Source organism: Atractosteus spatula, chromosome 4, assembly GCF_055471065.1.
Source record: "Atractosteus spatula isolate fAtrSpa1 chromosome 4, fAtrSpa1.hap1, whole genome shotgun sequence".
Taxonomy (NCBI): domain Eukaryota; kingdom Metazoa; phylum Chordata; class Actinopteri; order Semionotiformes; family Lepisosteidae; genus Atractosteus; species Atractosteus spatula.
Window position 1 is genome coordinate 63,663,885 of NC_142709.1, and position 23,941 is coordinate 63,687,825.

A 23,941-nucleotide genomic window follows, 5' to 3' on the forward strand; every position below is an offset into this window, starting at 1 on the left:
AAGTGTTTTTGATGAGGGTATGTGAACACACGATGGATGAATAACCCTCAAAGTGTTAGAATAAAATGAACAGTGCAGTCAAAAAACATAAAATTATTGCTCAGAAGAAATAAAAAGTGAAAAGGCTAATCAAAGAGATCTAATTAAACGATCTTGAAGACAAAAGAAAGGATTGTAGTATATTATAAAAGTATGAGTCTATTGACTATGTCTATGTCATTATGTCCAAAGTCAATTGTGCCACTCAACCAACATAACGTCATTTAACTGTCTCTTTTCCCAAAATAAAGATCATCTCAGGAGATGACACTTTGAAGATTCTGTACACCAGGAGCCATCCTTTTCCTCAGCAGTAATAAATAACATAGTAAATCTAAATTAAAATAACTATGCTGATTTAGTTTTGATCTCGAATTTTGCTTTTTCTTTCTCCAGTCCAGTGGGTACAGGATTTGGGGCTTTAATGTTTTCTTTTGGTACGAATCAGTGAAATTTGAACAAAATAAAGATCATGCCACACAAACTGCTTGGGTGTTTTTTCTAAAAATCTGTCATTTTGTAATGGTGTCTTTAAAGAGATCAGAGTTGGGTCTCTAAAGATGGTTAGGAAAGTAACTTCAACAAGAAAATACAACAGGTTTCTCATTTCTCCAAATGAAAGAATGTTAGCTGAATTGTTCTTTTCAGTGACTTAACAATGGAATGTTATTTACTTGCCATCATATCGGCTATCATATCTGTCACTGTTTGTGCCATGGCAAGCTTGAGTTGTATATGAATGATTCATTTACCGACTAAATCAGAAATTAAGAATGTTTTGATAGGTCTTGTGAGGATGTTCATGGATGATTATACCATCCTTTATTTTTCAACACTTATCACCCATGTCATATCAATGCATTATATGTATGAGTGCATTAGGATTAATTGCATGTATTAAAGGCTCTAATTTTCTGGTGATTATCTTCAAGATACTTCTCTTTACAACAGGTGGGGTTTGAGTTTTTCTCTGAGTCTTTGGGGTTGACTTCTCAACTCGCTTTCTTCTTTGTAGTCAGACACTTCTGCAAATCTCCTTGTCACCAGTTTTCTTTAAATGCTCTACAAACTCCCTCTACTGCAAATATTGTTATTTTTGGAAGTACTGACAGCATCAGGATTTATTCAAGTCAGCTTTGACTGCCTGAACTTTGTACCCCTCTGTATGAACTTGTAAGATAGACACGGCGTATGAAAGGTTCTACTTCATGCTGATAATATTGAGCCCCTTTATATATTTATACTTTATTAGGCGTAATGAAGAAATTAACTGCAGAATTTCAAAGATATCAAAAATACATAAGTTTTACTCACTTATGTAGGCTTTAATTTAGATCACTAGCATCAGAACTGTCTCCTATTATAAAAGTATTAAATTTGATTTTATTGGCCTGCAATAATTTTATTCAATTTGCTTTTTAATACATAGCTATGTTACGTTTCTCCATTGTTACCACAATGCTGGCTTTTTTGAGCCTGGACTGTTTAGGTCGTCCCATCAAGTCAAGGGTTAAGATTTGGGGGAGGGAGTCTTGTCAGGGTTTTTCTTTAAAGCAGCCTTTTGATTATCATAACTCCGCCCAGTAACTATCCAGTTACTGGCCTCCCCTCTGTGATTGGCCGTGATTCATAATTATGCAAAATAGCGAATCCCTGGAGGGGTGGTGCTGGGACTGAAAGAACTCTTTTGGCAGGCAGAATAGAGCTTTTATTGAGGATATTTCTAAGCTAACCATCAGGGACCAAATAGCTGGATTGTAAAAATTTTCAGAGCTGAATCGCTCTGCTCTTTTTTTTCTCATTCTTTCTTTCCTCTCCTTTTTCTAAGATTCTGAAAGCTGCAAAGCACACTGAACCAACAGAATGCCAGGAATCTGCCCCCCAGTCTCGGATTATCAGCCCCAGTAAACAGGGGAAACGCTCAAAAAGCAAAGGAAAAAAAGCTAGAAGGTGCTAAAGGGCAGCTGTTAAGGTGGTTAAGACCGTAGTCCTCTCAGTACCCCGAATTTGCACACACCCCTTTTCCCCTCCCCCTGAACCCCAAGAACTTGCAAATCATCTGAACCCTCAACACAGAGCTATGGAGATGGGGCTTGGAGCCCTCGTACCCTGGCTCTGCACTTTGCTCTCTCTGGATTTGCTGGCTGTCGTGGAGTTAGCTGTACCTCTCCGGGACTTCTACCCCTTCGGACAAGACCATGGGGACACCCAGACGATGAAGCAAGATGATGGGGGATCTGGGCTGGTGGAAATCTCTGTAGCCTTCCCTTTCTTTGGAGACAGACACACGGGGCTCTATGTGAGTAACACATACTGCATTACTTCTGCTAGTATTTGTAACATTTTGTTTTCAGGGGACTTAGAGTACGGATGTCATGATACCTTATAACCCCTGCATCCCAGAAAACCCCTTTTCAGAAGAAGGGAATTGCTTCAGGTGTGCTTCAGTGTTACAGGTTTGTTAGCTTCACGAATGTTGATTTTGCCATTCACTGTAGTTGAGCAGAAGATAATAGCAAGTAAATTGTTGTTTACTTTGCAAAACTTATGCTAGTTGTGGTCCAAAACAATTATTTTTTAGACAATTACTTATGAAAATGGTCTTTGCACTAGAAACCAGGTCTGTAACTCGTTTGTGTTCCCTTGAGAGTTTAAGATGTGAGCTTCACTGAGAAACATGCCTATTCAGTAAGACCTGAGGTGGTAAATCTCATTGCAATTTTTAGCCGAGAGGAAGAATAGAGCTTATCTGCTCTCAGCTGGGGCAGGATAAAATACAGTGAAACGTCTAATAGGAACAAACTGCTGAGAAGATGAAGGTTCTTCACTGTTGTGTCTAGACAATGCAACCTTGTAAATATGTGTACAACCAAAAGTGTGAGTTTTGTGGCAGCAATAAATCTGGAAAATTCATGAATTGATAAAGAGTTGTTAAGCAAAAGTAAGTATCATCATCATGTACATCCTAATTCTGTATATTTAATTGACAAGAAACACATAAAGTTACATTGTCTGAAATATTCTTGTATACTTTGCCACGGGAAAGCACTCAACACTTTTTTTAACTTTTTCAACGTATTTTTTATATTCGAAATCAGGATTTATTGCCCTAGTTAGGAAGAGGCAATTCAAAATTGGAAGCTACAATCCCTATACCAATAGGGGATGGTTGAGTAAAAGACCATACTTTCCTCCAAAGCACACACTGTGTCAGAGCCATCAAATATTTTTCACAAAACAAGTGGCACAGTGATCACAGCCGCATCAGCAGTGACTAGAGGAATAATGCCGTTCTCACTGAAAACAACTCCAAGCCCACAGATGTCCACCATACACAGGCTTCACTCTTGTTGGGCAGTCCTAGGATGTCTGGGGTGCTGAAACTTTAACCAATTACTGTGGTGCTTGGCCAGTCGTTCAATGGTACTTATTTAATTCCAGTTACTGTCTGCCTGACAGCTTAACTCAAAAACTGTGGGATCTGAACAAAAGGACACTTAGGAATTATTTAATTTCATAATTACCTGGCTCAGTTCTTAAATACTCAAGTTAGGTTGATGATGAATTTGCTGTCAATTTGAATCAGCTAATCACGGAGTCAAAGGAGCCTTTATGTATGCACACCTCTCTCTGAATTATGTGTGTGCACATGAAACAGGCTTAATATCCAAAAGCAAATGTAGGGGAAGGTGGAATATACCGTACACATCTAATTCCTTCAGGGAGGGCATTCCAGGCCATAGAGGCTTAGTAACACAATCTGAGGTGGACTCTAGGAATCTGCCACATTCTTAAAGACAGTGAGCACAATATATTGATGTTTGAAGTATTAGCAGGAACTAAGTCAGAGGGAACATTTGAAGCCAATGTAATTAGGAAGTTAAGAGAAGGATTTTATAATGAATGTGATACTTCACTGGCAGCAGTGAAGAGACATCAGGACGAGAGTACATATACCAAGATGAATTAGTCTTGAGCCCCTTTCACATTAACACTTTGACCTGGGTCGCAACATGGTGTAAAACAGGTACAGTAGGTCAAACAGTTTCAAACACGTATGGTCAGCCTAGGAGCCAGACTACAAATTTGCAATTATGCTGTGCCCTGCCACTTGGTCTGTAGAAAAAAAGAGATTTTCACACAGAAGTTCTTAACCAAAGCTCTTCATTCTGGCAGATGCATACAATGATATTACAATAGTGTTTAAAACGCCTGTGGAGATTTGACCAATGTTACAGTATATTGTACCATACTGTATGTGTTTTTTCTGTATAATTGCCATGACAGTAACTTCCAATTTAAAAATAGCTGTTGGCATATCTAGATGAACATCTTTTTGCTTTCATGAGAGTAGCACAATACTGTTATTCACACTTTTCCAACAGTTAAAATGCTACACTATACTAAAGTATGTCCCACATTTGTGATCAAAATCATTAACAATTAGAAAACCATGTATCTTCCCACATGATACTAAAATATAACACACAGCTGTAGTGGAAAATGTGACATAATCAAACATATGTATGTAATATGTAATCTACTTCTGTTTTACAAACTGTGACATCCGTTTTAAGTTAACTAAAATGTAAAATGAGTTAAATGTAGTTAACTCTTACAGACCAAGACTCCAAAAGAACTTTTGAACAAGAAGGAGCCCCACAGAGAGCACGCAAAATGTTCAATGTGGAAGAAACGAAGGATGAAAAATATATTTTTTCACTTGTTTTCAAAATGAAGTCAATGTGGCGGTTACTGTTGTGTTGTAACTGTACTCTGGCAGTCAGTGTGAGAAGACATCAGCTGTAAGGTATCAACACTGTAAATGAATACTTGAATGATTCCTTCATGTCATCTTGAGGATGAAAAAGTAACATGAGCCAAACTAATCTTTGCCTTATCTTATCCTTGGTGACAAGCTGATGGCTGAAATCAATGGTACAAGTTTGTGTTTAACCGACCTCTGGTGGTCACACAACTAAATGACAAGCCTTGAGATTTTTACAAGGGGTACTTGCCCTGAAGAATTTTACTTTAATCTGTAGTGTAAAGAAGACTGGGTTTGTCCTCAGTACAGAAGTGTCCTCTGTTTTGTGTTCAGAGTTTTCTGCCCTTTGGAATTACATCTGATTTTGTTTTAGATCTGATGTTCTCAAGCACATGTATGAAAGGGGTACAGAGATGAGAGAAAAGAAGAAATCCTTGTGTCGGCAGAAAAGTTCTCAAAGGCCTGGGGGACCCCTGGCTTTCATCCCACTTCTGATCTTAATTAATTAATTGAAATGAATATTTGGATAAGAAGTCTCATGGTCTTTTTTTCTATCATAAGACATTGCTAATTGCAAACATAAGACATTGCTTACAATACGTATAAGACCAGCAGGAATACGACCCTGGAGACCCGTGCTGTGGTTCTCTTGTATAAAATGTACTTTCGGATTTGAATGCTGAAGAAATAAGGAGAAGCTATCCCTTTCCCAGATTCCCAGTTTTTCCCATTTCCATTTTTTTAACCCTTTTCCCACTCTAGATAACGGAAGGGGGGGGGGGGCGCTTCCCTCTGGACCACATAGCGTTTCTGTCTCAAATGCAAACCAGCTATTCAACAGAACACAGACACATCTGTACAGTGTCTGTGGAGCAACAAACAGGATTAATGAATCTCTGCCTGACACGTGGGGGCCTATATTGCACAGCCAGGAAAGAAAAAAAAAGTTCTTTTTCTATCTGACAAATAAAGCCGAAGATACAAAACATTGTCTGTTGCTTTTTGGATGTTTTTAATCTTTTCTGGTCATATTTAGCCCACATTTCACTCCAGCTGTAGAATGGTACACTTAAAGTTTGATCCAATATTTACAGTTGTGGTCTGTTTTTATGGGAATGCTATTGTCTCTGACTGCATGTGTTTCATGGCTCCCACTGAATACCTCTGGGATGACCTCGGGTGCTGAAGTCATTAACCACAAGACCCTCAGCAGTTAAGGGTTTTGCTCGTCTCTGAATGGAACAGAACAGCCAAGCATAGCTTCAGCACTTTCAGTCACTGAAGAATGGCCAGTATTTGTCCTAATGGAAGCTGTTTACTGTATTATTTCTGCTGACTGTGCCTGTTAGGCAATCATCAGTACAGATGAGTCTTGGAAGTAATTGTCCCGGCCTTTCCAAATTGGCTCCAGTAATGAAGCAGAATTTGAGATTTATTGTTTTAGTAACCGTAATACTTTAAAATGTTGTAAATTTAGTGAGATAGAAATAGCTAGAAAAATGAATGACCGGTAGCTCCCAGAAAAAAAAAACGGTTCAGTAAGCTACTCCTCTGACGGTTTGCCTGTGTTTTATCTAGCTGTGTTTGGAGTGGCAGAATCTGGAGAATTGGCCATGAAAAGCAGCACTTATGTGAGGCAGCAGTTTCGCCCTTGACCCAGTTGCTTCAATTAACTGCAAGCACCAGATTCGTGAGGGTCAAACAAAGCTTTGCCTGCGCACCATTGTCTTCAAAAGTTTGAAGAGCTTAGTGATATTTGAATCAAACAAGCAGAAAGAAAATGCAGAGATCACGAAGAGGGAAATGGTCAAATATAATAGCCTGTTTATTGCTCAGATTGAATTGCTGAGCTCCATTAGAACTCTTTCCAGGACATATAGACCATGTTTTGTTGAACTCTTGTAAGGGCATCTGCAAAGTCATCAGAAATGAGAACTTTAGTGCAACATTATTAAGGGCATCAGCTTCAATCTACAGGCAATGGCACCATGTTTTAATAGCTTTGGGGGATGTTGAGCTATGTATCCATCTATAGGCTGACTACTAATATAGCTTGCAGATATTTGTTTCTTTATGAATTATGTTTTACCTGTCTCATTCAGTTCTGCCACATTGCAGTAGTGTATTTACCCTATTTACAAACACTATTTATGGTGCTGTTTTAGTTGTAGTTCTAATAGTAATAAAGCATCGGAAAACTACTGAAAACTGAAGTGTTTGAAATTGTTTAGTGGGTAAGAATGTTAACGTAATTAAGACATTTTGATAAAAAATAAATAATTATACACACTGTTGATTTCCATCAAAGACAAAGAATGAGAAAAGCTCATTTGGCCTATCTAACTCCTTTAGCCACTAGTGTTTAAGTGAGCAAAGGGTCTCATTCAAATGTTTTTTTTTAAAAAAAAGACAGGGTATTTGCTGGCTTCTTTTGTGCCATGAGTTTGTACAGTAGCTCATTGCTGATCATCAAAATGTGTGTCATCCATTCTCAGCTTTGCCCTTTCCTGTAGTATCTCTTTGACAAAGCCCATTGACCAAAGCAGTGACAAACTCCACTGGGTGCCTCAGGATTTTCAAAACTTGAATCAGGTCCCCCTCAAACGTTTCTTTGTCCTACATAAAAAAAAAAGATTCAGTTCTTTAGTCCTCTGGTGTAGGTTATTACCTTTAACCAAATGGAAGATCTTAAATTTGGACTGGAAGATTTTTAGAGAATCATAAAAGCTTGTTCAAGATCATTTCTGAGGTCAATCCTGTGGTAAAGCCAACACCAAAGACTGGCCCTACTAAAATATGGCTTCCTTCCCAAAATTACCCGTGAGCCCTTTTGAGGGTAAAATAAAGACGACCTGCTGGTACCCCCTCCCTCCTGTCCCTCATTATTTTGTCAAGCCTAAATCTGCTCCCCCACTTTGTGGTCATCCACATAGGTGGATAACTGGGCTTCTGGCTGTTTGTTTCTTATATAGTTTAATAACTAGTCTTTACACTGATTTATAGTGTTTTTCTAGTTGGACTTTATTTGTTTTAATTACAACATATAGCCAATTCAATGTCATTGTGTAAGCAATTTTTGGTTCATATTTTATTGCATTCAAACATGTGGTAAACTTCCCATGGCATTTTACAGCATCTGTTTTAATGCATTCGTATAACATTTTGCACTGACTGCACCAGAGGTACTTCATGAAATAATTAATATGTAGAGGCTGGGGTTTTTGTTCCTGTTTCTAAGACACAGGGTGACAGTTCTGGCTGATACAAGGCAGGATCCAGCTGAGCCACAGAGCGTGCCAAGACCTTTCCAGACTTTCCTGGGTTTAATTTAATAATCGGGATGAGCAAGCTGGTCTGTGAAGGCTCCCCTGTGACAAGGAAAGTCAGATGTTTTCTCAAGCTGATCCTCGGGCACCTTTTTTATGTGCAGGGTTTATTTTGGCCTGAGGTTTCCCAGATGAAAGTTTATTTTAGTCTGTAAATTACTTGGCTCCAAAGAAAACTACCCAAGGAAAACCCAGGATATTTCCGGCAAGAATTCCCAAAAAATAACACAACACATTTCAGAGTGGAGTTGCTCCACGGACAAAAGAGGCTGCTTGGCAGCCCAGTGGAGTCTTCATAGACAAAGTGGCCTCCCAGGGCATGGACTGACAACAAACGCTCTCAAATTCATTTGTATCAGTGTTAACTGTGATCTTGTTCTCTGATCAATGTTTACAACGTTCTCCATTTTATAAGCAGTTTATACCCTAATATTTAAAGACCAACTTCCTACACTTTTAAGAGATACTTTTGCTCTAACTTGCTCTAACTTAACATTTTTCAATAAAAAAAACATTTTTGAAAACTATTCACATTTACTTTGACATTACGTCAGAGAAAAATAAAATCTATTCTGTTTCCCAAGGAGAAAAGTTCCCGTATGTAGACCTTCCTATGGAAGAGGACGTAGAATGAACTGTTCAAGTCTTTGACCAAATGGAATTATGAAATTTTGCGTTGCCTGGTAAGAACTGGTGAGAGGGAGCCATTACTGCTTAAGAACCATGGATGTGCTTACTTAATCTAGGATGATTTTAGTCTTATTGGGAAACAAATAAGGGTCATAGGAGTCTCGGTATCTTAAATAGTGCTGTCAGGAAGTTTTAACTTTTTAAATTTTGATTTGTTGAGCCACAAAATGCACCCACCAGAAAACACACTCTGATTGTTGGCAAGCTCCTCAGTCATTTACAGTAAGAGCTTTTTGAAAGCTAACCAAAATTGGTATTTACTCTAATAAAGCAGTTGGTTTTGGAACACCTGAGTGGAGAACGGGGTATGTGTAATACGGTTCAGCAAATTGGTGTTGTTCTTGAGCTCCGGTTTCTCTGAATTACACCAGCTCAGTATAAAATACTTGGACATTGAGAAAACGGCTCTTTAACTTGTTCCAGATGCTTCAGTGATCTGATTAAAAGCCAAAACATATTCCGGTATTAGTGTATAATCACTAATTTAACTTTCTGAATGATTTCCTACACTTACTCTATAGTTCCAGGGGGCTTGAAATCCCTGTACTGAAATCAAAGGACAGCTGGCGTGATATCCGTTTGTTTGATGTAGCAGCAGGAAGAAAAGGCCATAAAAATGTCACATTGTACAGCAAGATTAGCGCATAATGAAAAAAAAATGGGTACAGTTACAAATTCCAGTCCAGAAATAAGACTTGCTTTGGGGGTCAACAATAACAAAGAGAGTTTGAAAACATCCAGCTCCCTCCATAGACAAGTTATTAAAGTGCATTTGTTAGTTGTTGCAGTGGTCCCAAAGCAAAAGGCTTAGTTTCGTTCCAGGTCTGTGAACATAGGAGCATGCCTTTCTATTAGACACTGGAGTACTTCTTTGTACAGTTGACCTTATTTCCAGGCCTTCCAATGGAATGGCCAATTAGCATTATTCTCTCTTCTTGTGTAATTATAATTAGCTGCAATCTAAGGCTTCAGTTATTTTAACTGGTTGTTAAATATATAGTTTCACACGCTTTCATGGATGCACTTTCCAGCCTTTCCAAGAGAAGCCTGCAATTCCCTTTTTAACACCCACTTCCTCACAAGACCACGGTAGTGGAGGGAATGGAGGGGGCTTGCTAATTAAACAAGCCATGTGGAAAGCCAAATAAAACTTTGTTGTTTAAAAATCCCAAAGGTATGGTCTCCATGCATGAGAAAAATAATTCTGCAAGGCAATCTGACATTCCTACAGGGAAATGGTGGTAAGGTGCTGTTTCTTGAATTTCTTATACTGTATTTTATATGCATTAAGGGTCTTATTTTCCACAGGACCTCTGAAACATATACATTAGTCTCACTTTCCTAGTTTATTTCAAGTGTCTGGGTTGTTAATTTCATATGTTTTGTTTGCTCTGTATTTTGCATGCCCTCTTTAGAAATAAGACGGCTTAGTGGTCTACAACAATCAGGATTCTGTGTAGGAAATAGGCATTCAGCCCAGTTAAAAATGTATTTCCACTATAGATCCACTATATAAACAGACAAAGATCTAACCGGAGTCATAAGAAATGTGATAGGCACCTCATGAGGGACGTCTCACAGCAGTAACAGCAATTACTTTGGTTCATAACTCCAGATGACACGAGCATTAGCCACCTAGTACAGGATTTTCATCCACGAATCTCGTCAAGAGGACTCTCAATATAAAATATGTTTCAGTCTGGGAATTATTGCATTTGTTTTGCCTTACATTGGGGTTTTTTTTTAAAAAGATATCCAAAACCATGCTGCAATGTTTTACTATTTTATAAAATATTAAATAATGAATATGTCACTGTCCTCTCATGTTAAAAGGGACTTTTTGCAGAAACATATGCGCTTGTAAGGGAGAAACATTTGCAAATACTAATTTACCACAGGTAAACATGAGCCAATAAGATTGAGGGCCATCTGAGGTTCGTGCTCTTTTGGTTAGTTTAGCCCCAGCAGTGGGTTGGGGATTTTAGAGACACGTTTAAAGGCCCTTCTTAAAAACCCACTTCCTTCGGCAGCGGCAGACCGCTCTGCAAAGCCGAGGGCAGGTGTGCAGCACTGAGGTTTTCTCAGCTGCTCCTGTCTGGGAGAACAAGGGAGCTGTTTGTTCGGCGAGGAAAAGGATATATCCGCTGTGAGACTCTGCCTGCCCTGCTCCAACACTGGCCTCTGAGACTGTCAACACAGCCCTCCTGCTACCTCTGCACCAGCCAACCCCCCCACCCCACCGTCATCATCATCTTCCTCTTTTGGGCCTTAGCATGACAACTGGTACATTTTTTAACTTTTAGTCTTCAGCTGCTTTCTTCCTTTTCCACCCTGTACCAGTTTTGTGGTGTTTACCGTAAACACAGAAAGTGTAACCCCACCTAATGGGCTCAAAAGGCAGCAAAGAAGTTTAACTAGGAGATGAAATCCACTTGTCCATGAAAAGCATTCGTTTTTGCTTTATCTTGAAGTACAGTCGGCATCCAAAGTGCTGTCCTCAACTGTATTCTGTCATGATTTAATTCCCATGAATTCACAAGGCCAAAAAACAACATGAAAGGGTCTGGAGGCCGACAATATTGAAATGGGCAGAAATTCAAACCTACAGCTTATTGTCTGGGGAGTTTAAAGAACTTACTGCACAGTGTTTGGAACAAAGCATTTGTGTATTTTTATGTTTTAAATATTTCATCATTATCTAAATTGGATGTTCTTAACAGGACGTTAACCTATTTTTGCACACTTCTTGCAGATTTTAGATTTTTTCTATTTCATGCCTCATTCAGCCTAATACTTTGTGCCATTTTCTTTACACGCTTCCAAGCTAAGTTACAAGTGAGTGTGTGTTTAGCTCACATTTTTTTAACAGTCCTCAATAGGTGCAGTTTGTCATGTTCGTCTTTCTCTGGAGAAAAAAATCACTGTATTGACCTACTGTATAACACTTTACATAAGCAGTATCTCTTACAGGATATTACAAAATTAACTGAAACAAACCTAACACTGGAAGCGAAATCAATATCAAGGAGATCTCGAACCCTCCTGGGAATAGTTCTTAACCACAAGCGCTGTGAATGTGTGGAAAACAGAGGGTAATGAAATCCTGCTACTGCCCGCCAACACAGCTGACACCCTGCCTCAAAGGCCTGTGTTATATAAAACCCACATTGTGAATTGACGTGCTGTTCGCAAAGGACTGCAAAACCTCAGCCTGCATGCTAGGCATTGAAATGTGGGCACACAGGTGCACACATGTTGCATTTTGAAACAGTTTTCTTTCCATAAATATTCTATTCAGACTCAATTACTAACACACTAGCTGGAATGCTTACATTTCAATAACTGTGTTTACTGGTTTCAATTCACTGAGCTACAAAACTGAGTGCCAATCACATCCTTGTGCTTCCAATAATTTCCCAAATGTCACTAATCTGTTGATGTCACAGCAACACGACTTATTGTTTGAGAACATTTGGCATGCAAAATAATTCAAGCTTGTGAGTCACTCTAGATGTGCTTTTACAGCAGCAATAGAATGTGTTCTCTGTATTTGAGTTTGTTTCTAAGGTCTCAGGCAAAGGGTTTGCCTTGTCAGTAGCAGTAATCTTGTGTTCAGTACCGTAATCTTAATGAATAATGAATTGCTTTCTGGGTTAGGCTCTGGTGCCTCTGTGCTGTGTAAGCAGATGAGAAAATGCATGGATAGATTTCTATAGCTCTTTCATCCTAAACAATCCCAAAATGCTTTACATAATGGAGGGGAGCCACCTTTTCAACCATTACCATTACCTAGGTGGCACATAGCAGCCATTAGACACTGGCAGCCCCATTACAGAGTCGAATTAAGTCACTACAACTGAATCAAAGAGGGACTTTAGGGAAGCCGGATTGCGTAAACCCAAAATTGAATTTAGGCAGGACACAGGGATTAAAATTTCTATCAAGTAGTCAGGGACTCAGTTTAACCTCTCAACCAAACAATGGTATCTCTTACAGTACAAGGTCTCTCAAGGCAGGCAATTGTTTTATTCTGAAATTCTAATCCAAGGAGAAAACCACCACAACTGGTTTCCTTAGAGGTTTCCCATTCTTGAGTGTCTGAGATCTAAAGAGATCAGATGAGGCTTTACTACTATTGTCGTATTTTGTCTATCGGTGGTTCTTAAGGTGTATAGCATTCTGTACACTTACAATACCCCTAGGAAATCCTTTAGGAGTGAGTGTAATAAAAATATATCTCCATACAGATTCAGTACCACGCTTTATACCTTGTCCTCACAAGTACCTTAAATCTACTTTAAATGAGCATAGGCTAAGGTTGAAGCTATATTTGTGTACAATCTGATAGATGAATTCCAGCAACACAGTGAGTTGTTCTCCTGAATACAAGGACTCTGCTCCTAGTAAACATGCAGTCTGCATCTTGGTCTCCATTCTTGGGGGTAGTGGGGTGTGAATGATCTTGGCACTTTCAGTTGTACACAGTAAGCCACCAGTAAGAATCCCAGTTTATCTCCCATGCAGTCACTTGACCATCTTCTCCAAAAACACAAGTCAGTAGGTGCTGATGTACAGGCAGACCAGCAGCAGAAGCAAGTAAAATTTCACCAAGTAAAGTTTATTTTAACCAGATTGCATCACTGAACGGCACATCAGAGTAGTGTAGGAGTTGGGGATCTGGCTTGTCAGTGTAAATCCTGTAGAAATCTTGTGGCTGGTCTGGTTTTAGTAAAAGACAGGAGGGATAACAATGGTTCTTTCCTGGTATTTCTGCGAAAAACAATGGGATACTCAGTCCTAGAGCTTGTATGACAGTGAGTCAAAAAATGATGAGTTTGTAAACTGATAAGTAAAGATTAGCCTTGCAGTCCTCTGAAGATGGGGGCTGTGTTCTGAAGCACTGTGTGGACCAGTGAACATGTCTGGGAGAGGTGCAGGCAGGCCCTGGAGATCATGAATAATTGAGGGAGAGAGATGCTGGCAGAAAAGGGATGGCAGTATGATTCAGACACGAATATATACCTGTATCTATAGATAATGTGAATAGTTTTTGATGCCTCCTGTTATTTTTCCCTGTTTAAACAGACAATAATATGTCTGTGTAAAGATTAAATTAGCTTTTATATTGGAAAGACAAGGAGCTAAGGCCAAGCCGTGGCTGAGTGCAAGTGTATGAGTCCATTGCTGACCCGTAATGTTTCTGCACTGTGTTCAGGTGAACAACAACGGACTGGTGTCGTTTTTACGGGAAGTGTCTCAGTTCACACCAGTTGCATTTCCCATTGCTGGGGACAGACGGGTTGTGGCACCTTTCTGGGCCGATGTCGACAACCGGCGGGCGGGGCAGGTGTTCTACCGGGAGAGCAAGGATCCCGCCATCCTGCAGAGAGCCACTGCTGATGCCCGTCGCTACTTTCCCGAGTTTCCCAGCTTCACCACCTCCTGGGTCCTGATCGCCACCTGGCATCAAGTCACGTTCTTCGGGGGTAGCTCATTTACGCCAGTAAGAACTCCTTCATTGCCATTTCTTTCTCTGGCAAGAAGCAGAACCGCCATGTCTTTTAATCTCGGTGCAGAATTTCATTGTGTTTGCTCTCAACCTGAGGCTTTATACTGATTCAGAATTTGGTCAGTATATGTGTGAATTACATATGCTATACGTTAGGACTGTATTAAAGTCAAAATAAAAATGTATTCAATTAGTTCAGCTTCAGTGTTTTAGTCGTTTTTTAGTCCAAATGCTGAAAGTTTGGGTGAGCCTGATATCAGGGACTTGAAGTTGGTGGTTGGCGTGCATTTCTTACTGAAATGTTCTGATAAGGATGGGAAAAATGTTAATTGGATCCACACATTCCAAATTCTTAGAAAAGCCCAATTTTCCTAATGGGGTGCTGTGTGCTCTACAGGTTAACACATTCCAGGTGGTTCTGATCACAGATGGAGAGCTTTCGTTCACCATCCTGCAGTACGAGAACATCACCTGGACCACCGGCATGCACGCCAGCAGCGGGGGGGACCTGGCGGGGCTCGGGGGCATCGCTGCACAGGTACAGCATGTCTGATCAGCACTGCGCTGCAAGCCCAGACCACGAGGTGGAATGGTATTTCCCAACAGGGCACGCTTTTAGCGTTTATTGGTATTTGGTTAAGGGCACTCATACAGTATTTCAGCATCTATCACCTACTGTAAGTGTCCGACACTGTGAGTGGTTAAATCTACTTTTAGTAGAGCAGTGGTGACTTTGATAGTTTCAAATTTCAACTTTCAACTTTCTCGTCGTATGTACCTGAGTACACTGAAATGCTTACTGGTGTGTTTCCTCACATAACAAACATGACATGATAAGTGACCTCATGCACTGTTGGAGAAAAGAACCTAAAACAATAATGTGGATGCTAACATCATAGCGGGAAGTAGCAGTTTAAACTACAAGCAGCAGCCATATGCATAAACGTGTAGTTGGCAACAATACACGTATTATTAGTAAAGAATACAATAGAAGCAGTATACGTTAAAAGGGTAACAACTGCAATCTTCAGCAGCAAAAACCAAATGATAAGTGAGTAACCAAACTTTCAATTTCTGTACTTTCTTGTGGACTAGTCTGAGTCCTTGCCTGGAAAATCCACAGGAATCAGTTTAACATTTTTCCTCATATAAGAGCAGGCTTCATGCCTTGTCCAGCTCTTAACATGCTGCCTAATCATTGACTCAGAAACAAGGTAACCTCAACTGCTAAGCCACTGCTATCCATATAAACCACAGATATACAGTGTTTTATGAGCATAATGTGCCGTTGTGTAGCTAATTCATTTCAAGCAGTAAGAGGAGCTGATCAAACACCAAAGACAGTAAAATCGTACTTATACTTAATAGTTTTCCTTGTCATCAGGGATGCTTAGAGAGGGAGAGAAGTGTTGTTCCATTCGTGAGTCCCCCTGCTCTATTCCCAGGCAGGCTTCAATGCAGGCGATGGGAGGCGCTATTTCAACATCCCAGGCTCCCGCACTGAGGATGTGGTGGATGTGGAGGAGACAACCAACGTTGGCGTTCCTGGGCGCTGGGTGTTCCGTATTGATGATGCCCAGGTGCAGGTGGGAGGCTGCAATGACTCAGGTACAAGCCCAGGGCTTCCCTCACACCTTGGCAGCAGTATTGTGGCTTTATGGCACTTTAGAAATAATTGACAGATATTTTGATGCATTTAATACAAGTTAATTAAGTCTCTTTTTGGTCTGATTTAGCTTATTATAGGTATGTATTGCCTACCAAAATTGTATTCTGCTGAAATATTGCTCAGTAGGAAATTTTTTAAAATATATGTTAAATCAAAGACTTGTTATACACATGAAGAATATTGCTTATAGATTTATTTATGTACAGTTTCACTTGCAGTATTCTAACCATGTAAATTAAACTTGTATGGATTGTCAGTGATCAATAGAAGAACTACAAGTAGTGACTATAAGAGAGTATACAGATAATTGTCTGCAGTTGGACTGGTGGATATTTTTGCATTGAGAATCTTTCAGCAGTTATCTGTATATCCAGGGGGAAAAGAAATTAAACTGCACATGTAGGCATGTGTAAATTTGTATCAAAGATTAGAAATAATATAATAGAAATAAAATTACAAAATGTCTGTTTGAGGCCATAGTTTGTAAGCAAAAAAGCTGTTATATAACCAACAAAAAGCAGAGTTCTAAGTGGACCAAGATAAAAAAAGCAAACTGATCTTTTCAGAGAATCAGTGCCTTGATTTGATTAAATTAAAATAAACTGTTTAAGTGATGCATTTTGTATATGTATATGTAGAGACAGACAGAAAAGTTTTGTTAGTTTGGTATTGATGTTGTTTATGTCCGAACATAACCAGCAGACTTGAATTCTACTCAGTTATTAGCTGCCATAAAAGCAAGAGAAATAGAAAGGCCTGTTATCTGCTACATTTGTGAATGTTCTGATGCTGGTAACGATTTTGATCCAAAGCAGCCCTTTGTGTGTGTCTGCCCCAGCCTCTGTGTGCCTGAACCTGCGCCCCTGTCTGAACGGAGGGCACTGCATCGACGACTGCATCACTGGCCACCCTTCCTTCACCTGCTCCTGCCTCACTGGCTATACAGGCCGGAGATGTCAGATAGGTTAGCTCTGCTTTCCTCCTGGCTTCTCCACTTCAAAACACTAGAGCAAACTCTGCCGGACTCTTTTTGTAAGGATATGAAGCCTGTGGTCTATTTTCTTCCTTGAAATAACAGAAGGAACCTATTAGTCCAGTATACAAGAGGGGCTGGTCACTGCCTTGTTACAACCTTCATAAAACACCACATTTCTCTCTTACTGTATAGTGCTGCCAGAGATCTCGATGACTAGTAGTTAACTCCTGCCTTGTACCCATTGCTTGCCTGGACTCTGGTTCCCTGTGTTCGTAGGATGGATAAAATGGTTCAAAAATGGATGGATGGTAGTTAACTGTCACAGTGATGGGGGAAAAGCACCCCTGAAGTATGTGCAGTTCAACCTTGGAATCAAACTCAAGTGTCTCAGACACATCCAAATAACACTCTCCTACAGCCCAGGCAAGTGTAAACCTACTACAGCCATACGCCAGCAGCCATATCATTCTGCAACTGACAACTAGCAACACACTGAAGCTCAGCAGGTGTGAGCCTGGCCAGTACCTGGATGGGAGACCTCCTGGGAATAATTAAGGTTGCTGCTGGAAGAGGTGTTAGTGGGACCAGTAGGAGACTCTCACCCTGCAGCCTGTGCGGGTCCTAATGCCCCAATATAGTGACAGGGACACTACGCTGTAAAAAGGCAACGTCCTTCAGATGAGACGTAAAACCGAGGTCCTGACTTTCTGTGGTCATTAAAAACCCCATAATGTTTCTTGAAAAGAGTAGGAGTATTACCCCGGCAGCCTGGCCAAATTTCCCATTGGCCTTTACCAATCATGGCCTCCTAATATGAATTGGCCTCATCACTCTGTTCTCCTCCCCACTGATAGCTGGTGTGTGGTGAGCGTACTGTGCGCACTAATCTGCTGTTGCATCATCCAGGTTGTCGCTGCACATTGCTCGTAGTGGAGGGGGGGAGTAGAGTAATGGGGGGAGTCCCCAATACCTGTGAAGCACTTTGAATTGAGTGTCCAGAAATAGCGCTATATAAGTGTAATTGAATTATTATTGTTACAGTGAAAGCAAGGTTTCCCTTGCTGTAGGATGTCTGTACAGTATTGAGAGCCTGTGGAATGAGGCTCCTGGAACTTTCTCATTTTACAACCTGAGACCTGTTGTAATTGCATCTGGACAGCATGCATCTTCTATCATGCCTGTTCCGCAGACATTAACGAGCTCTGATGGTGTCAGTAGCTGCTTGCTTTTCAGTCTGACAAGACTCATTACATTTGTTTTGTAGGTCAAGCTCAGTAGATCATCCATGTCATGGTCGGACATGGTAGTGCACGGAAAGGAAAGGTCAGCGTCAGACTCGCCATGAGAACTTTGTATTTTCCCCATTTTTCTCCCTCCTGATTATCTCCCTCAGATGTCAATGAGTGCTCCTCCTACCCCTGTCAGAATGGAGGGACATGCATTGATGGGCAGAACAACTTTACCTGTCACTGCTACCCTGGCTACACGGGTCTATTCTGTGAAACAGGTACTACTACTTCCAGCGCTGTCCAGAGTCTATGCTTTATGCCACAGTTGTTATTGATCAGTATGAGAGCTGACTATACTGCCTTGTCACACTGACTGACTTATCCCTCCTTTAAACTGAGCTGTACGTCTTTGACACCTTTGTTGGTTATTCACCCCATTCCAAAATTCAGTCTCACAGACTTGTGAGTAACTCATTCTTTATGTCAGGTTTATCTAGTAGTTAATTTAGATTAGCATGGAAACTACAGTCACTCAAAAATTCAGGGACGTATTCTCAAGGCACTCTAAATTTATTGCACAGACAAGAATAACTTAATTTACAGTACCTGCATTTCAGCCTAACATCTCAGAATGTCATATCAACCCTTTAGCTGATCCAGGAAATTAAGCAATTAACACAAAACTAGTAATTATGTAATATTTCCTAACAACAAGGGGCAATTATGAGTGGTGTGTTGAAAGAGAAAGTGTAGCAACAAAAGCTTTTAAATAGCAGTCTATGTGCCAGTATGAACTGGTTGGAAATTACCAGTTCAATCCCTGTACAGTGAAGCAGGCAGTTTATTAGGTGTGACCAGAAGAAAGATATATAACATTAACACAAATTTACATTTGTTTTGTTGCTTCAAATCTTTTCTTTGTGCATTGTTTCCGGTTAGACATGTTTGCAGACGCTGACATTTAAGATACTCCAAACATTAAAAGGTTTCACTGTTAGTGCTGCATATTTCCCCAGCAATCGCCAACAGCAGTGAAACTTAATCACGGACGCACTGCTCAGCTGAGTAAATAACATCAGGCCTGTGTTTGGCTGCAGACATCAATGAATGTGAAGACAGGCTGTGCAGAAACGGAGGTGTGTGTGTTGAAGGAGTTGGCAATTTCACATGCCGGTGTGAACCAGGCTTCACTGGGTCTGTATGTGAGACAGGTGAGTAGGTTCACATTCACCTCCTCGATTCTATGTGCAAACTGTGCCTCATTTGTCTTAAATATGTCCATTCTTTTTAGATATAAATGAATGTGAGTCTCAGCCATGTCTGAATGGGGGAAAATGTGTTGACCTGACAAACAGCTATACCTGTGAATGCTCTCTTCCCTTCACTGGACTGCATTGTGAGACAGGTGAGAGAAAAATGTACATGTTTACTTCATTAATAGGTACATTGTACCATAAATAGCCTGTGTTTCTTATATATAAAAAGATAAATTCCACAAATATACTGTACAGTATTTATCCCTTTACTCAGTATGGAAGTATAAAATTATTGCTTCCACTGTATCTGTATCTTAATACATGTTTTATACATCAACTATTTATTCAGTTATCCTTTTATTTTCCTATAATGTAATGTCATTCCAAATGAGACAAGAAATACAGCATATATATACTGAAGAAACATTTTTACTGTGGCTAATATTTAAAGGCTGGACAAACCTGGAATGTAGAGTGCATTAATAAGTTCTTTCCATTTTTAGTCCCTTAATGTCGTGCAGTTTGTAATTCATTTGACAAGGTGAAGGGTGAGTTTACCCCATTCACACAATCACACAATTCATTTTGGTTTATTTGAAGTGTGAAGATGAAATGAAGGGAGCAGGGATCACCAAGGTCTAAACTGTGAATTTGCATCGCGTTTATAGTCTCTTGGAGTTCCTTCTCTTGAGATTTCTATACACTGTATCATCATAGGTGTCCAACACAGCTTTGTCTTGTTTCAGCAAAGACGGCTTTTCACAAATTACAAAATCATTTTGGTGACGATCCAAGTAGCTCCTGAAAGGACTTGTTACAGATTTGTTAGAACTACTTGCTCAGGAAGCAAATTAACCTTGCATCATCCTCAGAAGCCAGTGAATGAGACGTTTTGCAGTCAGGCTGTTCCGTGCTGATACACATTCCTTTCGTGACATTCTCAAAAGTCCACCTTTCTGGTTTCTTTTTAAGTTGAAAAGGAAGTGTGTAAAAGGGAGTTACAGGTTTTAAATATTTACATAATCACCATACTGTAGAACTGCCCATGATTGCATTGTTGCAAAAAGTCTAATAAAGGCTATGACTGTGTCTGGAGCTGCAGAGACATCAGCAGAGTGCAAAAGACTTGTACATGAATGAAATGTGTACAGAGAGTGAAATGAGCTCTCACTTGTTGTCACGTCATTTAGTTTACTCAGCCATTCAACCTCCCTGATTGCCTTTCCAGGGGCGTACACTGCCCAAGGGTGGCCCTGCCACTTACAAACGTCAAATAAAACATCATGAACACGGTTTAAACTCACCAAGCCGCTTGATGAAAGGAAGCCAGGCACAATGACCTACAGCTCAAAGCAAGCATGGCTCTCTTTCAGCCATTTACTTTCGGAACTTATTTTTTTCAGAGCTTGTCACATTGATAAATTCTTCCTTCACTGACGCTGGCAAACAAACAGGTTAGTATAATTTTTTCTCTTTCTTTTTATCCTAGACCAACTAACTTTCTTATCAAAAGGAGATTGAAATGTACAGTAATGGACATGACCAGTACTTGTCTGCCAATCTACGAATTATAATTTTCCAAAATACATGCAGAAACCAGCTATCTGTTTTAAAACGTGAATCTGTACTTGATTTGGGAACAGTAAGGTTGTACCTCATTTTCCTCAGCTGAAGCCCAGTGGTTTAATGTTCTACGTAGTGACCCAGATTCTTGGTTTCCTTTTGAGCCAAATACTGTTGTTACCCAATTCCTCAATTTTTCATTTTTTTCAGATCCTGAAAAACTGACAAATTCCTCATTCACAGATTCTGTCAACGCAACTGGTAAATACATGACTTATTTTCCATTTTCTAGAGAGGTATTAAAAAAGCAAATAACACATTTTCACCCTTAAGCTGTATAACGTGTGTTATCACAAATGCTCTCAATTCATATTATGTAAAGTTCAGTCAACCCACAGAAAGTTTAAGTCAGGTAACAGGTTTGGTTCAAGATGTCACACTTCTTCCATATCTTAAAATGAAGCAAATTAATTACATAAAGCATTGCATTAAAAATGGCACCAAATTCCTCATTTGAAACTTTTGTCTGTTCAGGCCTGTTTTTTGCCTTCTGATAAGATTAGTTTTTAGATAATCTCACTAAGTCTTTGCACTCTGACTGCTGAATTACAGATCTGTCTGTATGTATATCATGCCAGGACACCTGCTCCTGCTCCTGCATACCTGCTTACTATGGCTGGAACTATCAAAGTAACATGCACAGCTGGGTAGCTTTTCTCAATGTGTATTTATTGCCTTTTCTAGTGATAAAAAACCTCAGAGAAATAAAATACTTAAGTGCGTGTTATACATTTAAGACAGAACAGTCTGTCATTATTTAGCTACATTTTCTGTCCTGTATAAGAACATAGAGTATAGTCTTAATATTTACAACCATATATCTGAGAGAAGACATATTCACAAGTCTAATAACTACATATAATCAGTATTATTGATTTATAATAATAATTACTTACACTTATATATAGTGTTTTTCTGGACACTCCACTCAAAGCACTTCACAGGTAATGGGGACTCCCCTCCATCACCACTAATGTGCAGCATCCACCTGGATAATGCGATGGCAGCCAAAGTGCACACATCAGCTATCAGTGGGGAGGAGAATGGAGTAATGAAGCCAATTATCAGGAGGCCATGATTGGTAAAGGCTAATGGGAAATTTTGGCCAGGACGCCAAAATTGGGTTTCTAGTTGTGAGTTGCAGGGTGACTGTGCTGCTGGCTAGAGCTATGATACCTCTTCTAAGTTCACTGAATGCTCAAAAATCACAAGATCTCACAAATTGTGAGTTCTGGCATTATTGGTCCAATGAAGACTGACAGATAACAGATAACCTGAGAATATGGCAGATGAATGTGAAATGCTGCTTCACCTACAAAGGTTTGTTGTTATTGAGGGATCCTTGGATTACTCAAACAAAATGCCGAAAAGGGAAAAGATCATGTGGCGGCAATAAATTAGTGTTTAATTTGGCAATTTATTAGTTTACCAATGAGGAAATGCTTGTCTAGACTTCAGAGTTTTCTGGGGGTGAGCAAGCTAATGTTTGAACAAAAAAAAAGCAGCATGAAGGGTCGGCAAAACCTTAGAGTATAATACATTATGTAAACAAAATTTGGGTTACATTAAGGTATGATTATTAGACTTATTAATTCATGGTTAATGTTCAGCCATTTCAAAATACAAATAATCTGGAAAAACCCAGACAAAAAAATGGATGTTGATGAAAAATGTATAACTGGGTATTTCACATTGGGGTTTATAAAAGAAGAAAGAAAATCAGTCTTAATGATTGGTCTAAACATCTTTATATGAACTGGAAGAAGTGAATAGCCAAATTGCATTTGCCTCTATTTAGTTGACTATATTTGTCTTTTTTTTCAGCTGTTGGAGAACTCTGTTAGATGTTATTCATTTCTTTACACTGGGCTATGAGCCTCTGTAAATTTGCCTTAAGCTGACATAGCTATCAGCATTTATATAGGCTCTCTTAAATCTGCTGAATACCTTCCTACATTGCTCACTTGGAAAGGGCAGTGGAAAACACATACAGTACTCCAAGGAAGAAAAGGTAGCTCTGCACACACAGAGCACAGAACTGTTTAATCGGCTGCAAGATCAAAGCAAAATGTTTGCAGACTGAAATTAAAGTGTCTCCAGTAAATTAACAATCTATCAATTACCTGAGGCTATACATTTCTATCAGTATCAACAAACATGTTCCATATTATCAGAAAAACAATATCCTTTGTGGCCCCAAAACTTCAAAAGGAAGCAATTTCATGCTGATATTACCTTTGCCTTTGATCTGATTATGGTTGTTGAGATCAAAATAGAAACATGAGATCTGCATCCCACAAACATGCTTACATGTTTTTGTTTCAAAAACCCACACGGTGATATTTGTGATATTTAGTTATATACAGTAGCTATATAGCAGGAAATACAGTAAAACACATTTACAGAAACCTTCCTTGCCAGTTATCTTAAGGTATGTACCAGGCTAAGAAAAATGTATTTGCAAAAATATTTAAGACTTGAACAGCACAATGGCAACATAGCACTGGGGCTGTGGGCTCAATTTCTAGGATGCTGTCTGTGTAGAGCTTGTATGTTCTCCCTGTGTTTGCATGTTTCCTCCCACAGATCACAATTGTGCTAGTACTGTAGGCTAATTAACTTCTGTGAAAATTGGTCCCAGATGTTGGGAGGAGTGGTTAGAAAATAGATAAACTAGAATCCAAACAAAAGAGGATCACAAAAGCTTTTGGTCACAAGTGGCTGATACATATGAATACGAATCAAGCTTATAAAGCTGAGCTATGGAAATGAATCAAGCTTATAAAACTGAGTTATGGAAATAATTAAACCATACTACCACTTGTTTATAATTGTAGCCAAGGCCACACATGAAAT

The 23,941-nt window shown here is 39.5% G+C and overlaps 1 protein-coding gene across 1 annotated transcript in view; it reads left to right on the top strand.

Annotated features, from left to right (window-relative positions):
- The first annotated feature begins 2,119 nt into the window (after nt 1-2,119).
- sned1 (sushi, nidogen and EGF-like domains 1) overlaps nt 2,120-23,941 on the top strand; it is a 38,945-nt gene continuing 17,123 nt past the window's right edge. Inside the window, exons 1-10 of the mRNA XM_088913387.1 lie at nt 2,120-2,338; nt 14,039-14,326; nt 14,730-14,870; nt 15,778-15,940; nt 16,840-16,965; nt 18,371-18,484; nt 19,304-19,417; nt 19,498-19,611; nt 20,866-20,916; nt 21,236-21,286. Coding sequence (XP_088769513.1) covers nt 2,120-2,338; nt 14,039-14,326; nt 14,730-14,870; nt 15,778-15,940; nt 16,840-16,965; nt 18,371-18,484; nt 19,304-19,417; nt 19,498-19,611; nt 20,866-20,916; nt 21,236-21,286 — 1,381 coding nt within the window. The remainder of the gene's footprint in view (nt 2,339-14,038; nt 14,327-14,729; nt 14,871-15,777; nt 15,941-16,839; nt 16,966-18,370; nt 18,485-19,303; nt 19,418-19,497; nt 19,612-20,865; nt 20,917-21,235; nt 21,287-23,941) is intronic.